Below are 27,333 nucleotides of genomic sequence, written 5' to 3' on the forward strand. Positions count from 1 at the left end.
CCCCTTGTTACCTCCATTGCAATCAGCCTTGATGCCACTCACCTGTTCCCCGCCCCTATTTAAGCTACAGGTTCTCAGTCCTCCAGTGCCAGATTATTGAAAGCCTCATAGTGAGTAAATGTCCAGTGTTCATGCCACAGTCTCGTTTTGACCTCAGGCTTGATTCACGGATTCCTTGCCTTGCTTTCTGCCTGTCTGTTTTGGATTATCTACTCTGCTTACAACCTCAACTTCCTCTATAACGACCACGACTTCTGGATCTCGTCTCAAGTTTGGCTTCGGATCTTTGACCACCCATGTATCAACCTTGACCGTTTCTCTGGACCTGCCGTTTGGATTTCCCTCCTTGTTGCTCACTGCTCAGCTCTGTCTCAAAGCCGGCTCATCTTCACCACCGGTGACGTCACTAGAGGTGGGCGATATGGCTCAAATATTATATTGTGATATTTCAGAGCATTCTGACGATAACGATAAATTTTGTGATATAACAAAAAAAAAAACAGAAATCATAGTTATTTATTTCACAAAATTAACTTAACATTTTGCTTTGCACTATTATATAAAAACTAAGAAACAAGGGTTAATAATTTTACTGAAATTACTTTATTTAGTCAAGTATTCAGTCTCAAAGTATAAAAATGATCCTTCTGTTATTTAGAATGAAAAAGTCTGCACAAAATATAGATCAACTAAATCTACCACAAAAACTAAAGTGCAGGTGAAGTTTCCCAAAAATAACTAAATAAAATTAAGCTTAAAATCTGTTGAGCAAAAAAAGTAACATACAACAAAAAATATGTTGCCTTTTAAATGAGTTATAACTTCCAAAACTTGACAATTTGATCAGCTGACCCTGAAGCTTGTGGTGTTTCATCTTCCTCTGTTCCTGCAGGAATTATTCCATTTCTCTGATGCTCTGTCTCTGATCACCTGCCTCTGTTCTTGGCCCCTGTATGAATATCCATGGACTGTGGAACTCAAGAGACAGACCTGCGCGTGTTTGTACTGGCAGCTCAGAGCGGGGTGTGGGGGGGAGAAAAAAGCCAAGCTGCACTGGTGGTGGGGAGGGAGAGACAGGTGAGCTGTCACTGTCTGCACCCGCAGTTTAGAGCTGGATGGAGAAACGCAGCCGAGCTGCGCATTGTTTGTTTTTAGCATTTTAGCTAGCTAGTATTGTGCACAGCTAATTAGCATTACGCCAGTACCGACAGGTGGATGGGGGAGTGCGCAGTTCGGTTCGGTAGTTCGGCGTGCTCGGTTCTGTTAACGGGGCGGGGAAAACACTGACATACTTAATCATGAAATTAGTATATCATAATATCATTTATTTTCCCATGCAAGCATTTTTAACAAGTATTATCGTGAACGATATGATATGGCCCAGCCCTAGACGTCACTACAACCAACTCCCTTCAAGGAAGCGCTCCCTCACCTGTTTGTGAAGATTATGCTGGCCCAAGGACTAAGACCTCCACCTGAAGCAGTTTATTAATAAATCTTTTAAACCTTCCTGCTGTCTGTGATCTGGTTCGAATCTCTAAACCCAGTTCTTGTCAGCTTCAGCTTTTGTAGATGCCGCTACTTCCTTCATCGCAGACGACAGCAGGTGCGGAGACGCGCGCAGCCGGTGATCAGCTGATTGATCCATCCATTATCTTTATCCACTTCTTCCTTTTTGGGTAGCGGGGGTCGCTGGTGCCCATGTCCAGCCATCACTGTGCAAAAGGCGGGGAACACCCTGGACAGGTCGCAAGTCCATTTCAACCGGCGGATCAGCGGACGGTGATCAGGTTGTCCATCTGAGCTTAACGTGACTTTTTTAAACCGGACGGTCAGACCTGCCTCCTCCTCTACAAGTAGATTAACACAATTTTATATTGTGCATTCATATTTAGTTTTATTTGTGCTGTATGATTCGTAAAACCGCATCAAAGCCCAAGACCGGCCCAGTCCGTACATTAATCACATTAACGGCCTGGACCGGCCCTAATCTGGGTCGGTCTGGACCGGGTTTCAGGTGCGGGTTAGAAACGACAGCTCTATTGCTGACCCGTAAAACATGACAGGCGTGATGAGACAAACGTTTTGTCATTTTGCTCAATCTGGTCATCACTTGTGAGAATCTTTTCCAAAGTATACAGGTCTGCTTGTCCCAGAGCTGCTCGACGTTCACATTTTTTGTACATACGAGTCACTTTTGGGATCAAATTTCAGGTTCAAATGGGACGTTTTAATCCGTCTAAACGAGACCTAAACTGATTGGAATTCAGCCTGCGTACACAGCCGACATTTTTACGAGCAGAACCATAAAGCCTGTGAGCGAGGCAGCTTCCACAAGGTGAAACCGTGACTTTCCTGCCAGCTATCTCTGATGTTTGTGCCGTTTGAACAGAACACGCCTTCAGCAGTTCTCCGTGTTTGCAGCTGAGACTATGAGCTGAAACATCGCGCCTCTGACTGGAAATGGTAAACATCAGAATGTCAGCTCGTATTTAATTACCCTCATTAGCATGTGCTGTTAAACGATTCCCATCTGTGGATTTCTTTCTGAGTTTTCACTCATTTTCAGTCGAATTTGCTCTTTCCACTTTCAGAAAAAAGGAAGTTTTTTGGGCCACTGAACACAATTTTTTGAAAAATCAAAACAAACAGTGTTGTTTGAAGTATGTTTTTAATAGCATTGTATTGCAAAATAACATAGTTTGCTCTTTTTTTATTTTATTTAACCCATGAAAAATGCCTAATATAACACAGTGCAAGTGCATTAATTGAGGAAAGTCAAGTAATAAATTGTTGTCAAGTTTTATTTTTGGACACTCAGCACTCAAGTCTTCTTGCACAATGTGACACTCCTTGTTTTTCTTCGAATCCAGAGAATGATCCAACATTTTTCAGGGTTTTTCTTTCATTTTTGACTGTTTCGCCAACACTCAATTCTTTAACTATTTACATTCTTCTAATCGTTTTCCAGCTGCCCTCAACCTTTTTTGTCTGCTCCACGCATGCTGCAGAACAAAGCTCGTTAAAACGACTAAAGCTCGAGTGTGTGTGTGTGTGTGTGTGTGTGTGTGTTTGTATGTGTGTGAGCGAGCGAGATAGAGAAATATGAAGACGATGATTTCTGTGACTCCATATTTAACACCAGAACAGTTCATGAATGGTGGCACGTGTTGATCCTGCTGCACTGTGAACGTGACTGTTTGGTTTGACTTCAAGGGGTAGACGTGCAAATTTCTGCTCTTTGTGTGTGCGTGCATGTGTGTTTGTGTGAAGTCTTGCTTTTCAGCCTGACACTTTTTAGCTTTGAGTGACAATAAAACGTGTTTTCTCAGATACTCCATTTAACAGCTGCCATTTCAACTCCCACACAGCTATTACATTGACAACATGCACACACGCACGTGCACATGCACGCACCTCGGGCTGGTAACAGAAGCGTTACAGAGTGATTGTGGCTCTGTAAAAGCAGTATTGAGGTCTAATACTATGAGACACTTTATTGATCCCATTTAGTGGAGCTTCAATGCTCCTGAAGCACCAAGAATCTCTGCTTTCACCAGATGTTGTTACTTAATGATGAAAACATAAGACATAATGAAAAAACAGCTATTATAGAAAAATTTGACTGTAATCTGAATCTGTGTTTGTTCATCGCCGTGGAGTGAAGTGGTGGATTAGAAATATCCGCCGTCTGTCCATCCGCCCATCTTCTGATTGTGATAACTTGAAACATAAGTGAGGTACCAGCTTCCATTTTGGTGTGGGGCTACATCTAGGCATAAGAAAAGTCACTATCAAATGTTGAGATTCCACTTCAAAATCGATAGATGAAGCTTTTGTCCTTGGTTACTATGTCCCAGGAGAAATTGATAGTTGGCCTGTCTCCGAGGCTGTCGGGGAGTCTGATTCAGATAAGCTTGATTCTTGTCTTTCTTCAGGCAGACAGATTACTTTTTTCCAGCCTTGAATCCATCTGGGCGTTCTGGTTCCGAAAATGCCTAATTGTGGGATTCCATTCCACTGATCATGCTATGAGTCTCCTTCAAGGTCGAACCCACCACGCTGACGAGTCCCAGAAGCCGCAGGTGGCCTGCGATTCTCAATCGCCTCCACCTTACGGTTAAGCTCGTAAACCAGATGATTCAAAGTTCCCACAGCGAGGACCAAACCTTCACACTGACTCGGAAGCTTTTCCATGGTCGAAACTGCTCCCGCTGTCTTCTTCAAAAGTCAATAAAACAGAGCCCCGCCGATGCCAAAAAGCAGAGTCCCTGCTATCATAATTCCAAATATATAAACGTCTTCAACATCCTCCTGAGACAGGACTGAGAGACACATCATCTGCCACACTTCCCACGAATCCATGACATACCCCACAGCGTGAGTCTCAGCTGGAGACGCCGGTTCTCCAGGACCTTGTCGCTTTGATGAAAAAATCTTATCAATAGAGTTAAACGCCCACGATACCAAATCCATTATCTTCTTAATTTATGTTCGAGAGATGAGACCCAGGCGCTTCAGACACACAGAGAGCAGAGCAGGAAGAAGGAAAAACGGGGGAGGAAAAACAGAAGCTGCCACCTCGATCAGAGTCTGGGAGGGGGAAAAAAAGTGACAGGAGTGACAAGGCTGGATAAGATTAGGAATGAGATCATTAGAGGTACAGCACAGGTTGAACAACTGGGAGATGAAGTTAGAGAGGACACACTGAGATGGTTTGGACATGTCCAGAGGAGGGACAGTGGTTTGGACATGTCCAGAGGAGGGACAGTGGTTTAGACATGTCCAGAGGAGGGACAGTGGGTATATTGATAGAAGGATGTTAGAAATGCAGCCGCCAGGAAAAAGACAGAGGAGATATATGGATGCAGTTAGAGAGGACATGGAGGTAGTTGGAGTGAGGACAGAGGATGCAGAGGACAGAGTGAGGTGGAGGAGGATGACTCATTGTGGAGCCCCATGAAGAGGGAAAAGCTGGAAGAAGAACAACAAGAACAAGAAGAACATGGACAAGAAGAACAAGAACAACAACAAGAAGTAGACACACAAGAAGAACAACAAGAACCACAAGAACAGTGGTTTGGACATGTCCAAAGGAGGGACAGTGGTTTGGACATGTCCAGGGGAGGGACAGTTTTATTGGTAGAAGGATGTAAGAAATGCAACTGCTAGGAAAAAGACAAAAAGGAGATAGATGGATGGATGCAGTTAGAGAGAACATGGAAGTAGTTGGAGTGAGGATGACTCACTGTGCTGAAGAAGGAAAAGCCAGAAGAAAAACAACAACAAGAACAAGAAGAACACAGACAAGAAGAACAATAACAACAACAAGAACAACTAAAAGAACAAGAACAAGAAGAAGAACAAAAACAAGAAGAACAACGGGAACAAGAAGACTTTCTAGTTTTTATATTGCTTAAAAGTACAGTTGTTTCCTCAAATGATTGTGGTGACCAAAGACATGGTGGTTTTGCGTTGCACCTGGTGGTGGATAAAATTTCTCCCTGCACTCACCTGGACCATTCAGTCTTTCACTCTGTGTCACCCCAGTCAAGCAAAAAAAAAAGTAAAAAAACAGGTTTAATAAATAACAGGTTTTTGTAAATCCTGTTTTGTTTTTTAGGCAGGAGTGTAAGAAGCTCCGCGAGGAGATGAGAGAGGAGCACGAGGAGGACAAGGTTTCGGCTCTGTCTCAGCTGGCACAAAGTAAAGAGCAGGAGCTGAACAGTGCCAGAGAGAGCTGGCAGAGGAAAGTGGAGGACCTGCTGGAACAGGTAAAACCACCAGGGGGCGGGGCTTATACATACTAACTTCCTTTTCTTATTCTCCTTCATTGGAACAAGTAAAATCATTAGAAGTATTTGTTATCAGTGCACACACTTTTAGCTCAGAGGCAGTTTTCTAATAAAATTGTTATTTTGGTTTAAGTTTATCTGATTTATTTAAAAAAAATCTACTTTAATTTGTCACATGAACAAAATAACTCCTAAGTTCATCCGTGTTTTGTTAAACCATCACATCAAATTCTTCCTGATAAAGAATTTTCTTGTCCTAAACTCAGTTTTCCTGTTCTCAGTAATCTCTAATCAATGCCAATTCCTTGCAATGACTTTAAATAAATGTATTATTTTGTTTCGTCATTCATAAATGTTCCATTTATCTACAGTAAACTTTACATTGATATATCATTTGTCTTTTCTTATTATAAATTACTTCCAGTTATGCTGTTTGGATAAATAATGTGTTAATAAATGTTTAAAAATGGTCATCTCTGAGGTGATGTTCTGTTAATAGATATTAACAGTTAGTATCATAGACATAGAGCAAAAGTAGACACCTGGATTACTTAACGGCTTTTTAATTTTAACTGTAAAACCAGCTTAATCTTCAGTTTATAGGGATTAACTCTCTTAACGATTTAAACTTGAATCCTGCAGTTTGTACCTGAATGCCTGTAATTACATCAGCAGCATAAAGGACAGATAGAAGCCTGTAAGACTGGATGTCTCTGTTGGACCGACTCAGTCCAAGCCCACACTGGAGCACCAACCTAATCATGCATTCATTACAGAGTTCTGGACAACACCCAGCCGAGCCGGGCCCGACGGTTAATCACTGCACACTAATATTAATGTAGCATGACTAAGCTGCTCTGTGGTCATCCTGCACCCCGAGGCAGCCGTATGCAGCTTCAGTTTTACACGTGCACCAGCTGACGTATACTCATGCTGTCAGTGATTAACGCCTCCTCATGTCAAAGATGCTGCTAAAACATATTCGTTTAGTTTAATGACGGATCAGGTCCGCCGTCAGCCGACGGCTGTTCAGAAAACCAAACGACTGTGAGGTTAGCCACGTTGTGGTCGTTGAGCCGGCATTTAAAGAAACAAGTTTCTCGGTTAAACTGAATAACTTCACCTGCAGAATGATCAGCAAAATGCCTCGGAGCCCTGATTAAACCTACCTAAAATGTGGGTGGGAAAGGTGAAGCACCCACACCTGCCTCCACTTTCACTGGTCCCACTCTGGCCCTTGAGCAAGGCCCTTAACCCCCACCATCTGCTCCCAAACAGGTCTCTCTTGAAAATGAGTCATCGTGACTCAATTCCACTAACCTGTTATAAATGCAGGTTGAATAAAAAAATAAATAAAAGAATGCTCGCAGCTGAATGACTGCTGAAATCAGCTGAAGAAGCTGAAACTGAGTAATTAAAGCTAAAAGAAGCAATAAATGTTTTTGTTTTGTTTAGTCAGTTTTTCTCCGCTGCTCCAGAAATAGAAGTGTTTTCACGACATTTTGATCCAGAGTGTTCAGCGTCATTAGAGACGTGTTTTTATTGTTTTGTTTTTCTGTCCGAGAATCTCGATTCAAATAATTTTCATTAAACCTTTGTCGCATATCATTTTTGGCTCTGGAATTACTAAAAGATTAATTTAAACCAATTACTTCGGTTTTACTCTCTAAATTCTTCACACTACACAATTTAATGTTAGAATTAAATCAGTGGTTCCCAAAGTTATTGCCGGTACCCCACTGTGGGTCAGAAAACACTCAGTGGGAGCGATCAAGAGAAAATCTACAAAAATCAAATTAGGATTAAAAATATTTGCCTATGGCACATTAAACCTGAACTTTTAGAACTAGATTAAACAAAAAAACAACAGAAAATATCGAGCCGTGATAATGTTTGTTTAATGGATTATGAGAAGTTTGTGTATTTTTTTTATTTTGTGGATTTAGAACCATGTTTAAATTTTCATTCAATCAACTTTTTTATTTATACAGGTTAGTCCCATTGAGCCTCGGGGACTCATTTACAAGAGAGACCTGAATTATTTATTAACGTACTGTTGGAAATCAAGCTTAAGATTGTTTTTGTCCATAAAAGTAAAAAATACTGTTGTTTACCAGCTGGCTGTCTGAATTCAGCATATTTTTTACTTTTTTTAATTCAACCTTTATTTGTACAGGTTACTCCCATTGAGCCTCAGGGACTCATTTACAAGAGAGACCTGAATTATTTAACAAAGAGCAATGACAACAGTGGATAACAACGACAACAATAGACAATCGTAAAAAAGGCGTATACATATATATATATATATTTTTTTTTTTTTTCTACAAGTTAAAATAAAATGGCAACCAAAAGGACAGTCAAAAGGAAAAAGTAGTGATAAAAACAGCTAGATTATAAGCAAAAACAACTAGAAGGTGCTATATATAAGACAAAGCTGAACACAGCACCTCAGAACTGAAGGTCTTTCGGATGAAAGATGAAACGTTTCTACTTTTTTTGTTTGTTTTGTTTTTTGAATATCCAGAAGACCAAACTTAACTTTTTTAGATTTTTCTACCTGGATTATTGAGCATGCATCAGGACAAAAACAGCTAGATTATAAGAAACACCAGTAGAAAGTCTGCATGTACGATCACTGTAGAGTGAAGCTTTTAACGCCGTGTGTCAGTAAATACAAACATTAAGTTATTTTAGTAGAACTATTACTTTTTTGTATTTAGGAACAAACAAACTGACACGATGATCTGGCTGTTAATGGTTGAACCCACGTGCAGGCAGAGCCGGAGGACTCGGGAGTAAAAATAATAATTATTTATTTTACGAACAAAAGCAAAAGTGCTGACGTGGCAGCAAAAACTTAAGTGAGAGAACAGGTGGAACAGACACAAATCATGAAAACGTGGAGGGATAGTCGGCTAACACCCGGATACCAGGGGAGTGAAAACACACAGAATAAATACTGGCACTAATGAGACGAGTGGGAAACACCTGCGGTGATTAGGATCAGCTGTGCACAGGAGCAGAACATGAGGTCGAGGAAAAACCCATGCAGGGAAACACAGGACAGTCAGAGAATCGTCTCACAAACGGCAAAGCAGAGGAGCAACTTTGTGTCATGAATTTACTAAATATCAACAATTATGACCTAAACACATAAACAAATGCATCAATCCAATTAAAAAAGTAAATGTCTGCTGAATTTAGCTAAAGAAGCAGAGCACTAGCTAAACTGTGAATGTAGCAAAAGTCTAGCTTAAAGCTGAAAGTAGCAGCTCAAAGTAAAAGTACCGCATTAAGTGAAACAAAACAGTCGGATAAGTCAAACTTTATTCAACTCATTCACTCTCAACATTGTTCAGTTGTACCACATCGATAAAATCGGTTCGAGGTCAGTAAGCACAACCAGAATTAATACATAAGGCGCACCTGATTATAAGGCTCACTGTTGATTTTTGAGAAAATTAAAGGATTTTACGTGCGCCTTATAGTCCGAAAAATACGGTAGCACAAGATGACAAAAGCAGAGTTGATCTGCTGAAGCGGAATTTCAAAGTTTTGAAGAAACTGAAAATATCTTAATGGGTTTCTTATGTGGGAAAATTTCTGTAGCTAAAGTTAAATATTTTTAAAAGTTTAAAAGTTACAAAAAACTAAACAAAAGTCACCGCACTCATCTACAGAACGAGCTGAACTTTCTTATATGAACAGCCAAAATAGCCCAGAGTGTGCAGGAAGGTTGCTAAGACATCCAGAAAGCTAAACTGTGACTCGACACACGATAAAGAGCCACAAGTGGAAGGAGCAGTCGGGTGTTTTAAAGATAAAAACGTCTAGACACTCATGTAGTGAGTCATAACATTTCCTCCCTATATTGGATTCCAGTGCTCTGATTATTACATTAGTTTATTTGTTGTAATAAGCTGCAGGTTATTTGCATACACGTTAAAGCTTTTTCACTTGAGACTTTAAAGAATATAATTGTTTTAACCTGTTTGCTGCCCCTTCTCTGCTCCCTGGAATCATTCTGCAGCATAAGCATCCTGCACCTGTCATCCTTCCTGTTTAGTTTGCAGACATGCGGACTCGGAGTTCAGCAGCTTCTCCGACTAATAGACGTCCCCCGTCATTGTTTTCTGTGCCCCTGTGCAGATATCCCTGCTGAAGCAAAGCCTGGAGATGCAGCTGTCTCAGTCGCAGTCGTCTCTGCAGCAGCTGCAGCACCAGTTCAGCCAGGAGCGGGAGCACCTGAGGATGCAGCTGGACGAGCTGCAGACGGAGCATCAGAGGCGGCAGCAGCGGCTGCAGGAGGCCCACCGCTGCGCCATGCAGGACATGGAGCACGCCAGGCAACGAGACCTGAAGGTGGGCACTGCAAACTCAAATTCACTCACAGCCTGTGGAGCCCAGGGGCTGTGAACGGAAATAAAATCTGAGACTGTCCGAATCGGCGTCATCAGTCTAGTGTAGGACACATGGATTCTCAGTGTCTGTGTTAATGTGCAGCAGGTGTTGTTCAGTTTTGTTTTAATGCAGACGGGGTTGACTCAGAATTGTGAGAAAGTAGGTGATTTATTTTCTAAGGAACAAGGTCAAACATTTTCTTTGCCAAGCATCAATGCACTGGTGTGTCATTAAATCCCTGATTATTCATTGAGCTGGCTACAAACGTGACTTTCACAAAATTAAACGGAGGAAAACAACCTGTACATCACACAGCCTGGACTGGATCGGGGGAGCAGCTGGCTCTTTGTTGCACAGATTTTATCTAAATTTATAAAAGCTAAATCAAAGAAACCAACATGATGCTCACTAGTTCAGCTGACATCAGGAGCAGAAATAGACACTGATAACTTTTGTTTACCTCGACAGCAAATGAGATGAGATTCAGTGGCGGCTGGTAGAATTTCTACCAGCGGGATTGTAACTCCAAAATAGACATATACCAAAATATATATGTTCAAGACATTCCACTCACATGCATCACAGACTCATCGGTTCGCTCACTCATGCTCACGTCTGCGCACTTTATTACCTCATTCCTTACTTGTGTGAACACAGTAAATAAGGCACATTAATGATGACTGCCGTTAGAATTTTCCATGTCGCTTGAGATAGTGGTCTGCTCCAGTCCTCTCCTTTGTACAAAGGACCCCGGTCGGGGTCAACAAACCCAGCGTCAAATGCTCTCAACTGTGTGCCTGATCAAAATTAATGCTGCGCCTCTTTTAAATGTGCTGCTGTCTGACACCTAAATAATATTTCATACATAGCCTGGTTGTGAGTGTCACTGCACAATCTGTTCCAGGACAAAAAATACATAAATAAATAAATAAATAAATCTGTACAGGACGGCGGGACCGGAAGCACGATCTGTACAGTGTGCCGGTACTCAGGGCGCTGGAGTGGTGCGCCCAGAATCTTCCTATTTGTTGTAATGAAGAGGAGCTAACTGTACATGTACAACTTTTAACGAGAGTCTATGGGCAAAGATTCTTGCTCCCCCAGCGCAGAAATACGTCACCAATCAGACACAACGTTTCTGAAAGAGACAATCTAACTCATCATTAACTATAACATATTATCTTATACAACTAAAAAATATACATACATTTTGAAATATTTTTATTTTATTATTTCATTTTTATTTAATTTTTTTAAGCCTTCAGTGTAAAATGGTGAGTGGTTTGAGTGGTTTGAGTGGTGGAGTGGCGCCCTAGCGCCCCCTATTGATCAGCCGCCACTGACAATATTTAAAATCAGCTTTTAAACATTTCGGATTCACAGAGATGACAGATGAGTTCACTGCTCGTTCGAAATGGCGTTCATGAAGTGTACAAATGAAAGAGGGGTCAAAGTTCACAAGGTTCTTGTCACTGAATTTGCAGTGAAAATGCTGTTTGAAACCTCGTCCTGTTGCACGTCCGTGCTGCTCCTGCTGGCTCACTCAGCAGGAGTAAAGGTGAACTGCAACTCACCTACAGAGCAGCTTCACGGCATGAACTGTGAAAAGAGATGGTGAGAGCTCAGGCCGGAGCTGACGATGTTTCACGTCGATGCACAACCTGGGCTCAAACCTGTGGCCTCGGGAATACGACTGCAGCACAGACCACCGAGCTACCGCAGCACTAACTTTAGTATACGGTTATTAAAATTCAATGCATGTTGCCCTTTTTCATCAGCGTTTTAAACTCAAATAAACACTTTTGTGTTGGCTAATATAGATTAGCTGCAGTGGCCATTTTGAAATGGGTTGACTTCAAAGGTTAATCAGTCGTAGGTGCGTGCCCATTGATTACTTTCCGAGGGTTTCACTAGAATCTGTTAATTGGACAGACACCAGTATAAGCAATAATTAGAAGTGTGTTGTGAATGGTTTGTTCTGGAGCTGCAACATTAAAACTTCCTGTTTAAATGAGAAACAAAAGAGTATTAGTCCCTCTTAGCTAAAAATGTGAACCGTGAGCTGAATCGTTTCCGTCATTCTCTTCGCTGGTTAGAGAAGCTCTTCAGGAGAATCCATCCTTATAATCTTATTTCCGTGGAGCGTCATCAGAGTCAAGGTTGGACCGGCAGTGACTCATCGCCGCCATGACTCACGGACAACGAACAGCTTCCATTTCAGGTAGCTTTAGCGACAGCTCCCCCTCAAAATACACATTTAAACAACATCTTCATCCCTCAGCGTGCCAAGAAAACGATCCCCAGCACTAATCCTTCCATTTCACAGCGAAGGTCGATTTGGATCAGCTATACATCACCGTTTCAAATCCTCTTTTCCTCCCCGATGCCGTAATTGTGTTAATGCTTCAGGGAGAGCGGAGGTCGGAGAACGGCGTCCTTTTTCTGCCAAATGCTTGAGAACAAACGTGAATAGAGATGAAGGTTTGAGTCACCAAACCCCACGCTACAACAAGTATCATCCTTAACTCCTTTAACCGCAAAATCACTGACTTTTCTTTATGGCTCTAAGTGTTTTTCTTCCAGTACCGTCTTAGTTAACAAGCAGTAAATGTTTTAAAGCTTTGTGTAGGGCTGTTATGGTGAGGGGGTGTTAATATTTCTGTCGGCAGTACAGGAAGAGAAAACTCAATTATCCTGAGTGGAGCTATTTGAAGGATGATTTGTGTGTGTGTGTGTGTGTGTGTGTGTGGACGGAGGGTAGAGGCTTGTTCATATTGCCTGGTGTTATCTCTTCACAGTTCACAGGAACTTCTATCCAGCGAGTAATAAAGTAGTTTTAAATCTCTGCAACACAAGCGCACGCACATTCACAAAGAGCTACGAATAAAACGGGCGAGCGTGCACGAAGCGTGTGACAGTTTATCTTCTTTGGATTATTTTCTCTGCAAGTCATGACGGAGGGAATCGTGTTATCTTTATTGGAATACTTTTCACAGGAAGTTGTTACAAACTAATATTAAAAATGTCCACATCAGACCCGCTCAGTTTAGAAACTCTTCAGGACTGAGCCTGGAAGACGGACCTGCTCCTCGAAACACTTCAACTAAAAGCAATGAAAGAAGAGTCCATTAAATTATGTAAATCCCTAATTTATACACTAGTTCATATAAATATGCATAAACGGATAGTTCAGATATTTTGTAGTGTGGCTCTGTGAAAAGGTTATGAACGGGAAGAAAAGCATTTTCTAAGAAAAAGCAGTTTGAATGCTGAACGACTGCTGAGATTGATCCAAGAAGCCCCAGCTAAAAGGTAAACTTGACTTGATCAGACTGCTGAACTCGAGCTGAACTTAATTCAGCTTCATCACTCTTTTGTATTTATTTATTTGTTAATTGCTAGGCTTCTTGATCTGGGACCCGAGTCCAAATTTCGTACCACAAACCTGCAAATGTGAGCTGGTACGACAATAAAAAATCCTTGAATCCTTACCAAAAAGATAGTAAAAGTAGCAAAACACTGGCTAAAGTATCAAAACGTTAGCTAAAGCTAAGGGCAGCTAAATGTATCAAACTCTTAAAAAATATAATTTATGCAATAATGTCTCCAAGGAAATATAAATATACTTTTTATTGTTTCTTTCCTGACAATTTGATCAGAACTTGCAGAAACTGGATCACTACAATCCACTCTTTGTTCTGGTCTCCTGTCAGGGAGCGATCGATCCTCCGAGCCAGATACTGAAACGATGATTCAAGCTCTTATCTTTCTCCGGCTGCGCTGCTGTAATGCCCCCAGGTCCCCATTGTTCCACAAACACGCTGAAGCTGGTGAATATCATTCTGCAGCAGGGCTGACTGACACAAACAACAATAAATGCTTTAATGCCTGATTTGAAGTCCTCGTGTTGCCTTCAGGTTCGCTGTTTGTTACAGATTTTATGTTGTTAAAGAGTCCAGCACCTGAGAACACCTGAAGCTATCACAGTTTCTACAGGTTTAACTTTCATGAACCACTGGAGGGATTTTAATGAAACCTTCAAAATGGCCACGAACGACCTTAGCCAACACCTGAATGGCAACAACTCAACTGAGCCAACGTTTGGTGTGGTAGTAGCTGAGAGTCTTCTCGAACACGTTAACTGATCACATGAGATCTGTTTTTAAAACTTTACCATTAACTATAGTTGTCTGCTGTTTCTGTCTGTTAACAAAATATCCCACGAACCACTGGACGAGCTTAGAAAACACAAAAACATCTGTATCTTAGTGATACTCACGGATATTCAGGTAAGGTTTGGTGTGGTAGTAGCTGAGAGTCATTTACAACACATATTCTAAGAGCTAACTGAATGCGCACAATATCACACAGGGGTGCGCATAATGTTATTTCAAAGCGTAGTCCCCATCAGGATGGATGGATGGATGGATGGATGGATGTGGACAGGTGAGAATGGGCGTGGCAGGCTGACTGAGTGAGACTTGACCCAGGGACCACTGGGGAGCTGAACAGAACATATCTAATCCCATGACATTAAATAAACGTAACCACGAAACACAAAAAGTTACAAACAAAACTAACAACAAGCCCAGATCCTGACAGGAACTTCTATCCTTCCATTTATGCTCTGTTGTTGGTCAGGACTGAGACCTTGTGCCAGATCCAGCAGAACCTGAGTCTCAGTTCGTGTCTTCATGTTTATCTTTCCCACGTGTCGACCGGTACGGCTCCTTTTCTAAAGTCGGTGTATTCTCCTTCCACTAAAGTCCAAATACTGGCGGTCCTCAAACAGGAAGGAGATCAAGAAGCCAGACGAGCTGCTCACAGAGCGGCGAGAGGTGGAGGTGGAAGCAACATTATAGCTCATTTGTAATTAAAGGATTCTTTGTGATTAGGAGTGATTAATGTGCTCCCTTTAATTAAAAGAATAAAGCTATGCTTTTTAACCACCCGCCTCACAAAAGGACCTGAAGGATAGCAGAGATTAGTGGCGTTTTAAAGTCACTTTCTTGTACCGTGACAGCATCCCAGTGGAGTTTCAGCGCCCGTCTGCCGGGCTCCGTCAGTTCGAGACGATGATTAGAAGTGGAAAGAAAAAGTCTGGAATACCGAACATCACGGCTCTGCTTTAAACCTTTAAACCTTTAAACCTCAGCAGCATGACTGAAAACACAGGACACAACGTGTTGAAGGGGGTAAATATGGAAATATTAATTAATTAAGTGCTTAAAGGGATTATAGTCTGGGGTCGTCTTTATGGTATTTTCTGGTCAATTATCACCCACGAGTTCTAAATCCATAACCAGTAGCTTCACCACTCTGTTCATGTCTGAATAAATACATCAACTGGATAAACGTTCAGATTTTTATTCTTAAAATATACTTTAGCTTTCGGTTATATAATATAAACTTGAAAGCAATGTGGAATAAATTGTCAAGGTTTAAAAAAAACTTGGAGGGAGAAAAATGAAAGTTTTTTTATAATAAAAACATAAGTCTGTGTCTTATTGTTTGGGTCAGTAAGTGTAGTGAAGCCTTTCTCTTATTAGATTCTTTAAAGTTGAAATAATTTTTAAAATGTTGATGCTTTCATTAGGCCTGTTGCGATAAACAATAAATCAATTAATCGCATGATAAATGAAAATTATCGACCTCGTTTTCATTTATGGGCTTTATCGTTTCTTCGTCTCTCTCGTTCTACTGAAGACACTGGATGATAAAAGGCTCAACTCTGGTGCTCATCACTGACCCCTCCCTTTCTCTTTTCTCCTTAAAATCTGTTTTGTCTGGAAAAAACCTCCGTCTTGTCGAAGCTCCAAAATTCACAATTGAAACTCGTGCCTTTGTGTAAAAAGTTGATTTTCTCTGCAAAAAGAAGCTGAGAACTTGTTTACTGATTTTTTTATTATTAAAAACTTTGTGTGAAAAATGCAATGCTGAAGAGCTCAAACCACACCGAGCGTCCGCCATTTTGAGAACCAAAGAGAGACAGCCCATGTCATGTCAAGGGGCCTCCCTCCCATTTTTCTTAAAGAGACACACTGCTCGCTCCCTCACTATCCATCCTTTGGTTCAAACTCTTATACTGCCATCCATTGGTCTAAAAAAGATATTACACACAAAACAAATTAAACATTTCTTCTTAAATTTGACAATAATTACTAATTATTGTCAAATTTCAAACAATATTATCGTTTATCGCAATAATTTCTGAGACAATTAATCACCCAGCAAAATGTGTTATCGTGACAGGCCTAGCTTTTATAAATAATCATTTGTTTGTGTGTTTTTCACATTTTATAACAGAACTAAAACACTTCATGCAGAAATGGATTTTCTTTTCATAATATTGTTTTTATTGAAACTTCATGTTAAAATAATTGGATGATAATTTTCTTGAATGAATAAGAGCTCTTTTTAAAATCATGTTATCATTTGTTGAGAAAAATTGTCTTTTTTTTAAAAAATGTCTAAAGTAGAAAGTTTTTGTTGGCTTTTGGTTTTGGCTTCGTGTTCATTAGACTGCTCTCCTGACAATAATACACACTTATAAACACATTTTAAATTTTATGTTGTGAAGATAAAAACAGACATAAGCTGGTGATGCTCAGCACAAACAGGCTGATTCAAAAAACCCAGGAGAAAAGAAAAAACATCCACCAGATGAATCCCTAAAGCAGATTACACAATTAATTATTTATGATGAACTTTATGCTAAATTACTTAAAAAAAAAAAAGAGTTTTGAAGAAGGAACGCAGTGAAACACTGAGGGCAGAATCTGTTCAATGGATACAAACACAAAACAGATTTTTAAGACACCTGGCGTCGTGGACGAATGAATAAATTCAGAATAAAAGTTTTAGTTTAATATTTAACGCCACGTTAGGACAGTTGTTACACGTGCCACAAAAAAACATTTTTCTCATAACTCTACATAAATCTGATCGTTCTGTGAAAAATTTCTCCAAAACATCTACAGATGTTGCCCCAAACTCCTCCATGAATAAAAAATATTCTTAGGTTTCGTTAAATAAAATCTGCTGACTTCGAGCAGCTGTTTCCTCTCCTGCAGTAAGGCTTCGTGTCAAAACTAAAATACATTCTGGAGCCATGGACAGGACCGCTGCTTCTCCCTCCCTGAAGCCTTTCATCTCTTTAATGAAGCAGTTGTTACTGAATCAGCTCGTGTGTTTTTGTTTGTTTTTACACCAAACTAAAACTTGTGAAAGAGGTGTAAAGTAGCACAGCAGACACACTAGACTACTACAGCTGATGTGTGAAGAGCTGAAATGATTACAACGTAAAGGAGGTTTAAAAAACATGAAGGTGAACTGACTCAAAGGCAGCCACCTGTTAATATCCACCTGACAAGGGTTTCTTAACTTTATATCTTACTTTTCCGTCAGCTTTAATGCAGCCTGAACTAAAACGCGTACCCACGAATGTTATATCAAAATGACCGGCTTGGCACCGTGATGTTATTTTTAATGACATTTTGAGTTACCATGGTGACATAATTTGCAATTAGACGCATTTTATTTAATTGAAAATCACTGTCAGAACTCTTAACAGCTTCTAACTGCCACAGTGAGGTCACATGACCTAGAATGAAGAGGTCTCTGAACAAAACACATGAACTTTTGGAGCCATTGTGGTTCAAGATGGCTGCCACAGCTACCTCAGAAAACTCTAACTTGGCTATAACGCTGTCACTCTTTGAGATATTGAGCTGAAATTTGGCATGGTGGTAATTGAAAACAAACCCCAACACATAGCACTTTCAAATCAAAATGTAAAAATGGCCGCCACATGGCAGTTCCCGTCAAAATTTCCCCACGGATCTTTCTAGTTCACTTTCCTGTCTTTAGTCCGTTTCTTGTCATGCTGTGAGTATTTCATTCTGCTCAAAAAACACAAACTAAATGTATTTTTTTATGAAAATTCATGTTTATAAATGTAAAAAAAAAATTTTTTTACGTTTTACAATAAAACAAGCAGTAGTCATGGCAACATGTGGCTGCAGACAAAACTTTAGCAATTACTGTCTGAGAACTGGCTCTGTTCGGGACGTATATTGATGTTTTTCTTTAAAGAAGACAAACTAAAGACTTTGTATTCCTTGAATAAATGTATTTAATGCCTTTTATGCCTGAGATTTAAATTAAAATGAACTTTCGCTGCTCAGTTTTAGTAGGTTTAAACAGATCTTTTCTTTCCTTTGTTTTACTCCCTCTGGTCTTCCCACTCCTCCTCCCCACCATCCTGCGCTCCGTTCTTTAATCCGTCCGTCAGGACCTGGAGGAGCGTCTGCGCCACCACCACCTCGCAGAGCTGCAGTCGCTCAGAGAGGCTCACCGGCAGAGCATCGAGACGCTCAAGCAGCATTCAGAGCAAGAGCTGCAAACGCTCCGCTTCGAGCTGGAAGACGAGGGCAAAGCCATGCTGGGTGAGCGCCGAACGCTGCAACTAACAAAGATGAACTCCTGCACTCATTTACTGTTTCCCCTCAGTCAGTGCTGAACTTATCGTAAAAAAACTGAAAAACAGAACAGTTCTCTGTGAGAGGCTGAACCATCAAGACACACAAGGTGACTGTTTTAACTTTCGCCCAAAATAAAATCAACTCCCATTTTAAAACAGAGGTTTAAAGGGGAAAAAGGTGGTTTGTATTTAAAATGTGTGGATCAGGGATGAGCAGTCAGTATCTGACCTGCAGTAGACAGCAGTCAGCGTGATATCAGTTCGGAGAATTGATGAGGAAAGAGAAGAAGAAATGAGCGAATGGCCCCAAAGTGGCCCCATGTTGAAAGAGTCTGAGAGTTGTTCAGGTTTTTAGCAGCAACACAGCTGAGCCGGGCTGTGAGTAACACTCCTCTATTTACCTTCGGCTCATCGTCTCAGCGCTGAAAGGCTGCCTCCATCTGTCTCCATCCTCCCACATCTTCACCTCCTGTTTTTACCTTCCGCCTCGTTATCTCAGCGTATTATTCCGGCCCGTTCTATGAAACTTTGTGTTCACACGAGTGCGAGTTCAGGAGAAACCGGATCTTCCACTTCATAAAGTGTTCATGGTTTGACTTTTCAAAGCAGATTGTTTGTCATTCAAATCTTTATTTCATTTCTCTTTGTATGGCGCCAAATAAGAAGCTAAAAGCTGTGTGCTCCAGTTTTCTGAAAAGTTTTTTGAATTCCTACCTTTTTCTACCTAAAAATAGCAAGATGTCAGCTAGATGCTTAAGAAAGCAAACGGCTAGCTAACTAAAAACTAAAAGAAGCAAAACACAAACAGCAGCAAAAGGTTAGCTAAAAGATAAAGTAGCCAAAATGTTACTAGAAACTAAAAGTAGTAAAACGCTAGTTAAAAGTGTCAACAGGCTGGCTAAACGCTAAAAGTAACAAAAGGCTAAGTTGCAAAAGGCTAGCTGAAAAGTTAATGTAGCAAAAGGTAGCTGAAATCAGCAGAAGTTTTGCTAAAAGCTAAAAGTGACAAAAGGCCAGCTAAAAACTAAAGTAGCAGAAAAGTAGCTAAAATCAGCAAGATGCTAGCGTAAAGCTTAAAAGCAAAAGGCTGGACAAAAGTTTAAAGGAGTAAAGCACAAGTTAAAAGTAGCAAAAGGCTATCTAAAAGCTAAAAGTAACAGGTTAATAGTTACAAAAGGCTAGTTGAAAGCTGAAATATCAAAAGGTAGCTTAAAGCTAAAAGTAGCAAAAATAATAACTAATAAAAAGCTTGCTAGAAGCTAATCATAGCAAAAGCTTAGCTAAAAGGGAAAAAAGGCTAACTAAAAACTAAAAGTATCAAAACACTAATTAAAAGTAGTTAAAGGCTGTCTCCAAGCTTAATGATACTACTGAAGAGCTTTTAATGTTTTATTTGGAATTGTATTAATAAAGGTAATTATTGTATGCAGTAGTTAAAAAATAAAAATAAAAAACAAGAAAATGTTGGTGTGAATGCTGAATTAGCATTTAATGAGTTTTCTGTAACAAGGCTAAAGGCAGAAAATCAGTTTGTGATTTTTAAACATTACAGCTTCGACTCATCATGAAAAGTATTTACTTTGTAAACTTAATTTCTTCCTCTTCGCCGTCAGCCTCTCTGCGCTCAGAGCTGAACCACATCCACGCCTCGGCCATCGAGCACCTGCGACAAACCCACCACCAGGAGTCGGCCGCCGCCAAATCTGAGCTGGAGAAAACTCTGGACAACAACCGGACTCAGGTAACGAACACGGAAAATAAATTACGGTCTGTCCTCGTCCAAAATTATTTACATTCACGCACATCTGCTGCCATTATTTAATCACAGTTTGACAGCTGTGGACACATCTGCAATGTTTATTGGTGATAATCAGTGAAACTGCTGCTCTTTTCCTGTCCCTGATTTGGTGCGCGACAACAAAAGCCGCTCAACGAACGATTCCCGGTCACTTCAGCGCTTTGTCTGTCGCTTGTGGTGAAAATTGTGTGAATTGATGCTGAGATTTCCTGAATTCCTCTTTACTCCTTTACACACATTCAGCTGCTGTAATAAGAGAGAAATACTCTGAAATCAAAGATGTTTCTCTGAGTATTTACACGTATATTTTACTGTGAGGGTATCTGCAGCCATGTGTTTGGCTGTGGCGGTGGACCTGGAGCGATCAGACATTTTGTTGATGGATTGGATCAATTCTTTGTTCAGGACAAAGAAAATAATCTGACAATTTTAGACATTTAAATGAGAAACTAGAGAAAATCAAGTACAAGTTCTAAATGACTGCTGAAATTTGCTGAAACTGAGTTGTTAAAGCTGAAAGAGCAAAACATTAACTAAAAGCTTAAAGCGGCAAAATGCTAACTAAAAGCCAAATGTAGCCAACAGATAATTAGCAAAAAAATTTTTTTTAAATTATAGTAATATTTGGCAAAATGCTAGATAAAAATATCAAAGGCTAGCTAGCTACAAGCTACATATAGCTAAAGGCTGACTAAAGGTTAAAAGTTTAAAGATGATAGCAAAAAGTAGCCAAAGGCTGGCTAAAAGCAAAAAGTACCAAAAGACTATCTTAAGAGCTAAAAGTTACTAAAGGCTAGGTAAAAACGAAAAGAGCAAGATGCTCACTAAAAGTAGCTAAAATTTAGCTAGAAGCTATACGTAGCACAAGGTATGTAAAAAGTAAAAGTACCAAAATGCTATCTAAAGTTAGCAACACACTAGTTTAAAAAGGTAACAAAAAGCCAACTAAAGGGTAAATACAAAGTATAACAAAGTCAAACTAAAAGCTTAAATTTACAAAAGGATAGCTAAAGGTTCAAAGTACCAAATGCTAGCCTAAAAAAAGCTAAATACCAGTTAGAAGCTATACGTAGCACAATGTTAAAAGCACCATAATGCTAGCTAAAAGTAATAAACCACTGGTTAAAATAAATAAAATTAACTAAAAGCTAAAGCAAACAAAAGCTAGCTTAAAGCAAAAAAAAAAAAAACTAGCAAAAGGCTGGATAAAAGCTAAAAAAAAAAAAAAAAGACTAGCTTAAAAACATACTAAATACTGACGAAAAGAAAAATGCTAACTAAAAGCTAAAAGTAGCAAAACACCAGCCAACAGTAGCAAAGGGCTAGCTAAAAGTTCATAGCAGCAAAAGCTAAAAGTAGAACAGATGTTGCTTCAGCTAATGGTGTCAGAATGGTAGCTAAAGCTAAAAGTTGCATAAAAAGACAAAAATAAATTTAGCTGAAACAGATTTTGAAGAAAACAAAGTTTTAAAGCAGTTCAAGAGATCTCAGTGTTCTTCTTTAGGGAAAATATTTGAAAACATGCAGCTCATCTATTAACAGCTAAAATAGCACAAAGTGTGCAAAATGACTTGGACTGTAAATTACAAACAAACTAAAAATCAAAAACAGGAAAACAGCTTGATATGAGGTTATTTTTTGACATCACACAGTGATGAAAAGGACTGTAAATGTTAGTGTTTTGATTCAATGAAACGGCTCGTGTGAACGTTATCAGCTGATGAGGCTTCGTAGAACACGTGCTGCAGCTCAGCCTCACCAGCACCACCCTGCAGGCAGCAACCTTCACACCGCAGCTTGTAAATCATCGTAATTACCTCCACCCACCACGGGCTCCTCTTTCATCACCTTCCGATTCAGATGTTCTAACAAAGATGCACAGCTGGTTGTCTTTTATTCCCCTCCGCACCGCAGCCCATCAATCCCCCTCATCTTTAGCTTCCTAAGCGACGGGGAGTCATTAAAGGTTAATATCTAAGTGCTAAAGCCTGAACTGGCTGACAGACTTACGGTAAATCAGAGAAAAATGGAGCAGAAGCTTGATTCAGACGTTCAGCAGCCTGAGTCTGCGTCTACAGATTCAGGTCGAGTCGGAGCGTTTTATAAAACCCGACTGTAGTTTATTACGTAACCGAACTAAAAGGCCTACACATCCAGGCCCTGAAGGGCTCTAAGCTACTACCACATCAAATGTTAGCCCGGTAGCTGTAAATCTGATTTATGTTGGCTAATGTCATGTAGCTGTGGCAGCCATGTTGATTAGAGCCCTGTTTACACGAGAATGATCTTGGGAAACGTTAGTGTTTTTTATGTTTATTGTGGCAAATCAGCATTAAAAAAAAAACACATTTACATGAATCTGGTGAAGTTTTCATGCCATGCAAAGTTGCCAGATAGGGAATTAAGATCTTTCACTTTAAATTATTGTATTTTGACTCAAATATGTGCTCGGTGAGGTGTAATTTCCTCTAAGGGGAAGGTGTGCACAGGAAAAGATGAGGGTTAAAAACGATAATTATGGTTTAATGTTAATCATACATTATTTATTAATGGTAAATTGTTGCCGGGCTTCATCAAGAGACACAGTCAGTCCCAGCATGAGAAACAGAGCATCCAAAATGGTGAATGCAGGAACCTTCATTTGGGCCGAAGATGAGGTTGGGTTGCTTCTGCACGTTGAACAGGGTGAGCAGCTCTAACAGAACTTTACTACCAGCCACAGCCACAAGTCAAAGCCTCCCTTCTGAGACCTGGATTCAACAAATGAGTGCAGAACCGCAGCAGAGCCGCAGCAGAACCGCAGCAGAACCGCAGCAGAACCGCAGCAGAACCGCAGCAGAGCCGCAGCAGAGCCGCAGCAGAAAAGCTACAGTTTCACTAAAAACCAGTGTTGTGTAAACAGGGCCTGACTCCGGTGTTTTGTAGGTGTACATTCACTTTTTATTTCTGCGAGTTTCATTAAAATTCATTCAGTGGTTCATGAGATATTTTGGTAACAGAGACACATGAACCCCCATGAACAGACCAGAACAAAAACATTATCGCCCGTCTGTCGCCTTCGCGCTGAGGGCGATGTAGATGTAAGGATGAGTGCAACATTTCAGGAAACTAATCAAGTTAAGAAAATAATAAGAACTGTTACTTTTACTTATTGTTTTTTGCTGATAATGGTGCAGTTGGTTGTTGCATCAGAGCAAAAAACGGTTGCTGGTTCAACTCCCGGAGTGCTTCGGTTTCCTCCCACAGACCAGAACTCGCCTGTTAGATAAACTGTGTCTCTAAGTTATCCCTGCGTGTCAATGGGAGCGTCTCTGTCTCTGGTGACCTGTCCGGGGTGTCCCCCGCCTCTCGTCCAGTGACAGCTGAAGGTGGACTCCACCCATGACTCTGAACAGAAACACGCGAGTGGAGAAACTGGATGGCTGGATCCAGCTGACATTACTGCCGGCGTTGACGGTTGTGTCTGAGACACCTCCTGAGCGCTGGTTTATTAAATCTCAGGAACTCCGTGAGCCAGCTGTCACCCCAAAAGTATGAAAGGTTTGTGAAAAGTATCCAAACTGCAGTTTATTACTGTTTTGACATTTGGGAAGGGTTCGTTTTCCTCGTTTCTGCAGAGATGCTTCCAGTATGTTCTCAGAAGACGCCTCAGTTAAACACTCGGGGTGGAGGAACCAGAACTCTCTGCTCACAGAAAGATGTTTTTAGCAGCTCAATATTTTCTTTTCCTGAAGAAACTCTCAGGTGGATGAGCTTTATTGATTTTCTTTTGGGTGGTATATTAAAGACAAAGAGTTGCGCAGGACAAATTAAGGTCTGTCTGACCGTTTTTCTTGAACTTTTCCGCATTTATTTCATTCTTTACTGTATGCTCCTGACCCCAGACGCTTTGTGTAACATACATTTTTGATATTTGTGCTGTCTTCCTGCTCTTTCTCTCTCGCCGTAGGTCGCGCTCCTTTTAGAGCAGGGTCAGCCACATGGATTCTCCATCTCCATTTTGCTCTGTTTCATGTATCATCTGTCGTGAGATGTCTTCATATCCTGCTAGATCGTATCCATCCACCTCTTCTTCTGCCATCCCCTGCTTCGTTGACCGAAAACTTTTGCGTTTAATAGCCTTTTTACCTTGTTGTCATCTTCCATTCGCTGCACAAGCCCACACTATCTCTTTCTTTATTCCTGTATCTTATCCGTGATGCATTCCACGCCAAGCATTTTTCTGATATCGTAATTTCGCAGTCTATCCTTGAGTGATAATCCACTAATCCCACGTAGCATCTGCATTTCTGTTCTTTCCAGGAGTTCTTCCTTTCTCTTTAATGTCCATACCTCAGCTTCACAAAGCCAGACTGGGCGCACCATCATCTTGTACAGTTTCCCTTTAATATAAATCAGTGTTCTTTTGTCACAAAGCACTCCTGTCAGCTCCTTCCATTTTTGCCACGCCGCACCAATTCTGTGTTTAACGTCTTCTTCACATCTTCCTTTGGCATTTATCACCGACCCTAGATACTTGAACATTTTGACATGCTTAAGTACATTTTCTCCAGTATCAGTAATTGTTAAGGTCTCGTTAGCGTTCGAGCAGACCATGGTCTCTGTTTATGCTGCGTTTATTTTCAGACCTTTACTCTCAAGTGCCTGCTGCCACTGCAAAGCATCTTGGAGATTAACTTCACTCTCCAGCCACAACTAGGTCATCACCATACAACATATCCCATGTCATGTTTTTCCTTATAAGCTCAGTAACTCAAGTTCAAGTCAATTTTATTGTCATTCACATCACATGTGGTACATGAGGTAGAACGAAATTGTGTACACCAGGTCCCAGTTACACCCATTAGCAACAATATTAATTGTAAAAGAAACAGTAATAAGGATTTAAGAAATAAACTAAGAACTACACTAACCTAAGAAATATGCTAAACACTAATAGTGCAAAACAATACGCCGAACAACAGCAGCACAAACATGAGTCTGTGTGAGTAGATGAGTACGAATGAACACAGCAGCATGAAATAATCAGCAGCATGAGAGCAGCAGCATGGATAATCAGCAGCACATATCACCAATCAAAGTGACATTACAGTTTGTTTTTGTTTTTTGTTTTTCACAGTGATTATCCTGGTTAGGGATTCATGAGTCTAACAGCCTCAGGGTAGAAGCTGTTCCTCAGTCTAGTGGTTCTACACTTAATGCTTCGTAACTTTCTGCCCAAGGGGAGCGGGGCAAAAAGTGTGTGTGCTGGGTGAGTGGGGTCCTTCATGATGCAGGTGGCCCTCTTCCTGCATCTGGAGGTGTAGATGTCTGTGATGGTGGGGAGACTGATTCCAACAGACTTATGTGCAGCCTTCACCACTCTCTGCAAAGCTTTTCTTTCTGCAGCTGTGCAGCCTCCATGCCACACGTTGATGCTGGAGCACAGGATGCTCTCCACTGCACACCTGTAGAAGGAGGTGAGGACTGAGCTTCCCAGACCAGCTCGTCTCAGCCACCTAAGGAAGTAGAATCTGATGAGCTTTCTTTATCAGGCTGGTAGTGTATATATGCTAATCACTAATAATGTAAAACAATATGACATAACAACAGCAACCAACGCAACGACTGCGTCCATCATAACAATAAGCAACAGTGGGCTGAGACATGAACCTTGATGAACGCCAACTTTAATCTCAAATGCCGTTGTGTTGCCTTTACCAGTTCTGACTGTTGTTTAACACCTTTGTACATGGAACTAACAATCCCAACTAGCTTCTCCATAATGCCTTTCTGTCTGAGGCTCCAGTAAACCGGCTCTCGTGGGACTCTGTGAAAAAAACTTTTCCAAGTCCACAAATGTCCAGCAAACCTCTGCTCTTTCAAATATCCACAAATAAATAAAATAACTTATGCTTCCTTTTGACACTTTCCTTTGTGATGGACTTGCGACCCATCCAGGGTGTACCCCGCCCCTCGCACAGTGATTGCTGGACATGGGCACCAGCGACCCCCGTGACCCAAAATGGAATAAGCGGGTAAAGATAATGGATGGATGGATGGATGACACTTTCCTCTCTAAATACGTTTGTCCCTTTTATATAGATAATGGCAGTGCTTAGTTCTTGTCATTTATCTTATGTTCAAACTCATTTATTTGCAACAAGGCAAAACTAAAGGCTGACGAGGCAGCGCAAAAACTCAAAACTGAAAACTACAGGAAATACTCGCACATTTAACCAACGTGAACAGCGTGAAAGCATAACAGACAAGAGACAAACAAACTGACACAGTTTTTAAAGAAAAACTAACGAGGGAAGAAAAAAAAAACAACACCTGGGCTGATCGCTGACTGGGGACAGGTGAAGGCTGACTGGAAAAATACTGAGAAGGCCGACAGAAATGAGAAATGACACAATCAAACTAAAAGAGAACAGAGCGTGTCAGTAATTAGAAGTTCTAATGTGCATTTTTCATGACTTTTAATCCAGACCTTTTCTACAGTGTGCTCCAGAACAGTCTTTAGTTGTTAGCAGTAAAATACACAGAGCAGCCACAGACTTCTGTAGGTCAGCGTGTAAAAAAAACTAACTGTGACGGGGCTGATTTATGCAGTCCAAAGTCTTCCAGCTCCCTGTTTCATGGTTTTCCAGCTCTGGGTGTCAGTTTGCACAGAAACACCATCTGTGCATTGTAAGATGTTCACTTCTTGACCTCCATTCTCATTTTATTCAACTTGTGTTTTTTTTTTTTTTAAAAGCATCATTCTGCTATTTGCACTACCATAATTTTTGCTGTATAAGTTGCACCTTTTTGCATAAATTAGTCTGTCTGTGACTTATACAGCAAAGCGACTATATATATATATATATATA

At 40.6% G+C, this 27,333-nt stretch overlaps 1 protein-coding gene across 1 annotated transcript in view; it reads left to right on the plus strand.

Annotated features, from left to right (window-relative positions):
• Positions 1 to 27,333, plus strand: part of fam184ab (family with sequence similarity 184 member Ab) — a 96,567-nt gene that overhangs the window by 44,255 nt on the left and 24,979 nt on the right. The window contains exons 11-14 of the mRNA XM_037685952.1: positions 5,624 to 5,774; positions 9,948 to 10,160; positions 18,493 to 18,646; positions 20,295 to 20,422. Coding sequence (XP_037541880.1) covers positions 5,624 to 5,774; positions 9,948 to 10,160; positions 18,493 to 18,646; positions 20,295 to 20,422 — 646 coding nt within the window. The remainder of the gene's footprint in view (positions 1 to 5,623; positions 5,775 to 9,947; positions 10,161 to 18,492; positions 18,647 to 20,294; positions 20,423 to 27,333) is intronic.

This window comes from Nematolebias whitei, chromosome 12 (genome assembly GCF_014905685.2).
Source record: "Nematolebias whitei isolate Nwh7 chromosome 12, NemWhi1, whole genome shotgun sequence".
NCBI classification, from domain to species: Eukaryota; Metazoa; Chordata; class Actinopteri; order Cyprinodontiformes; family Rivulidae; genus Nematolebias; species Nematolebias whitei.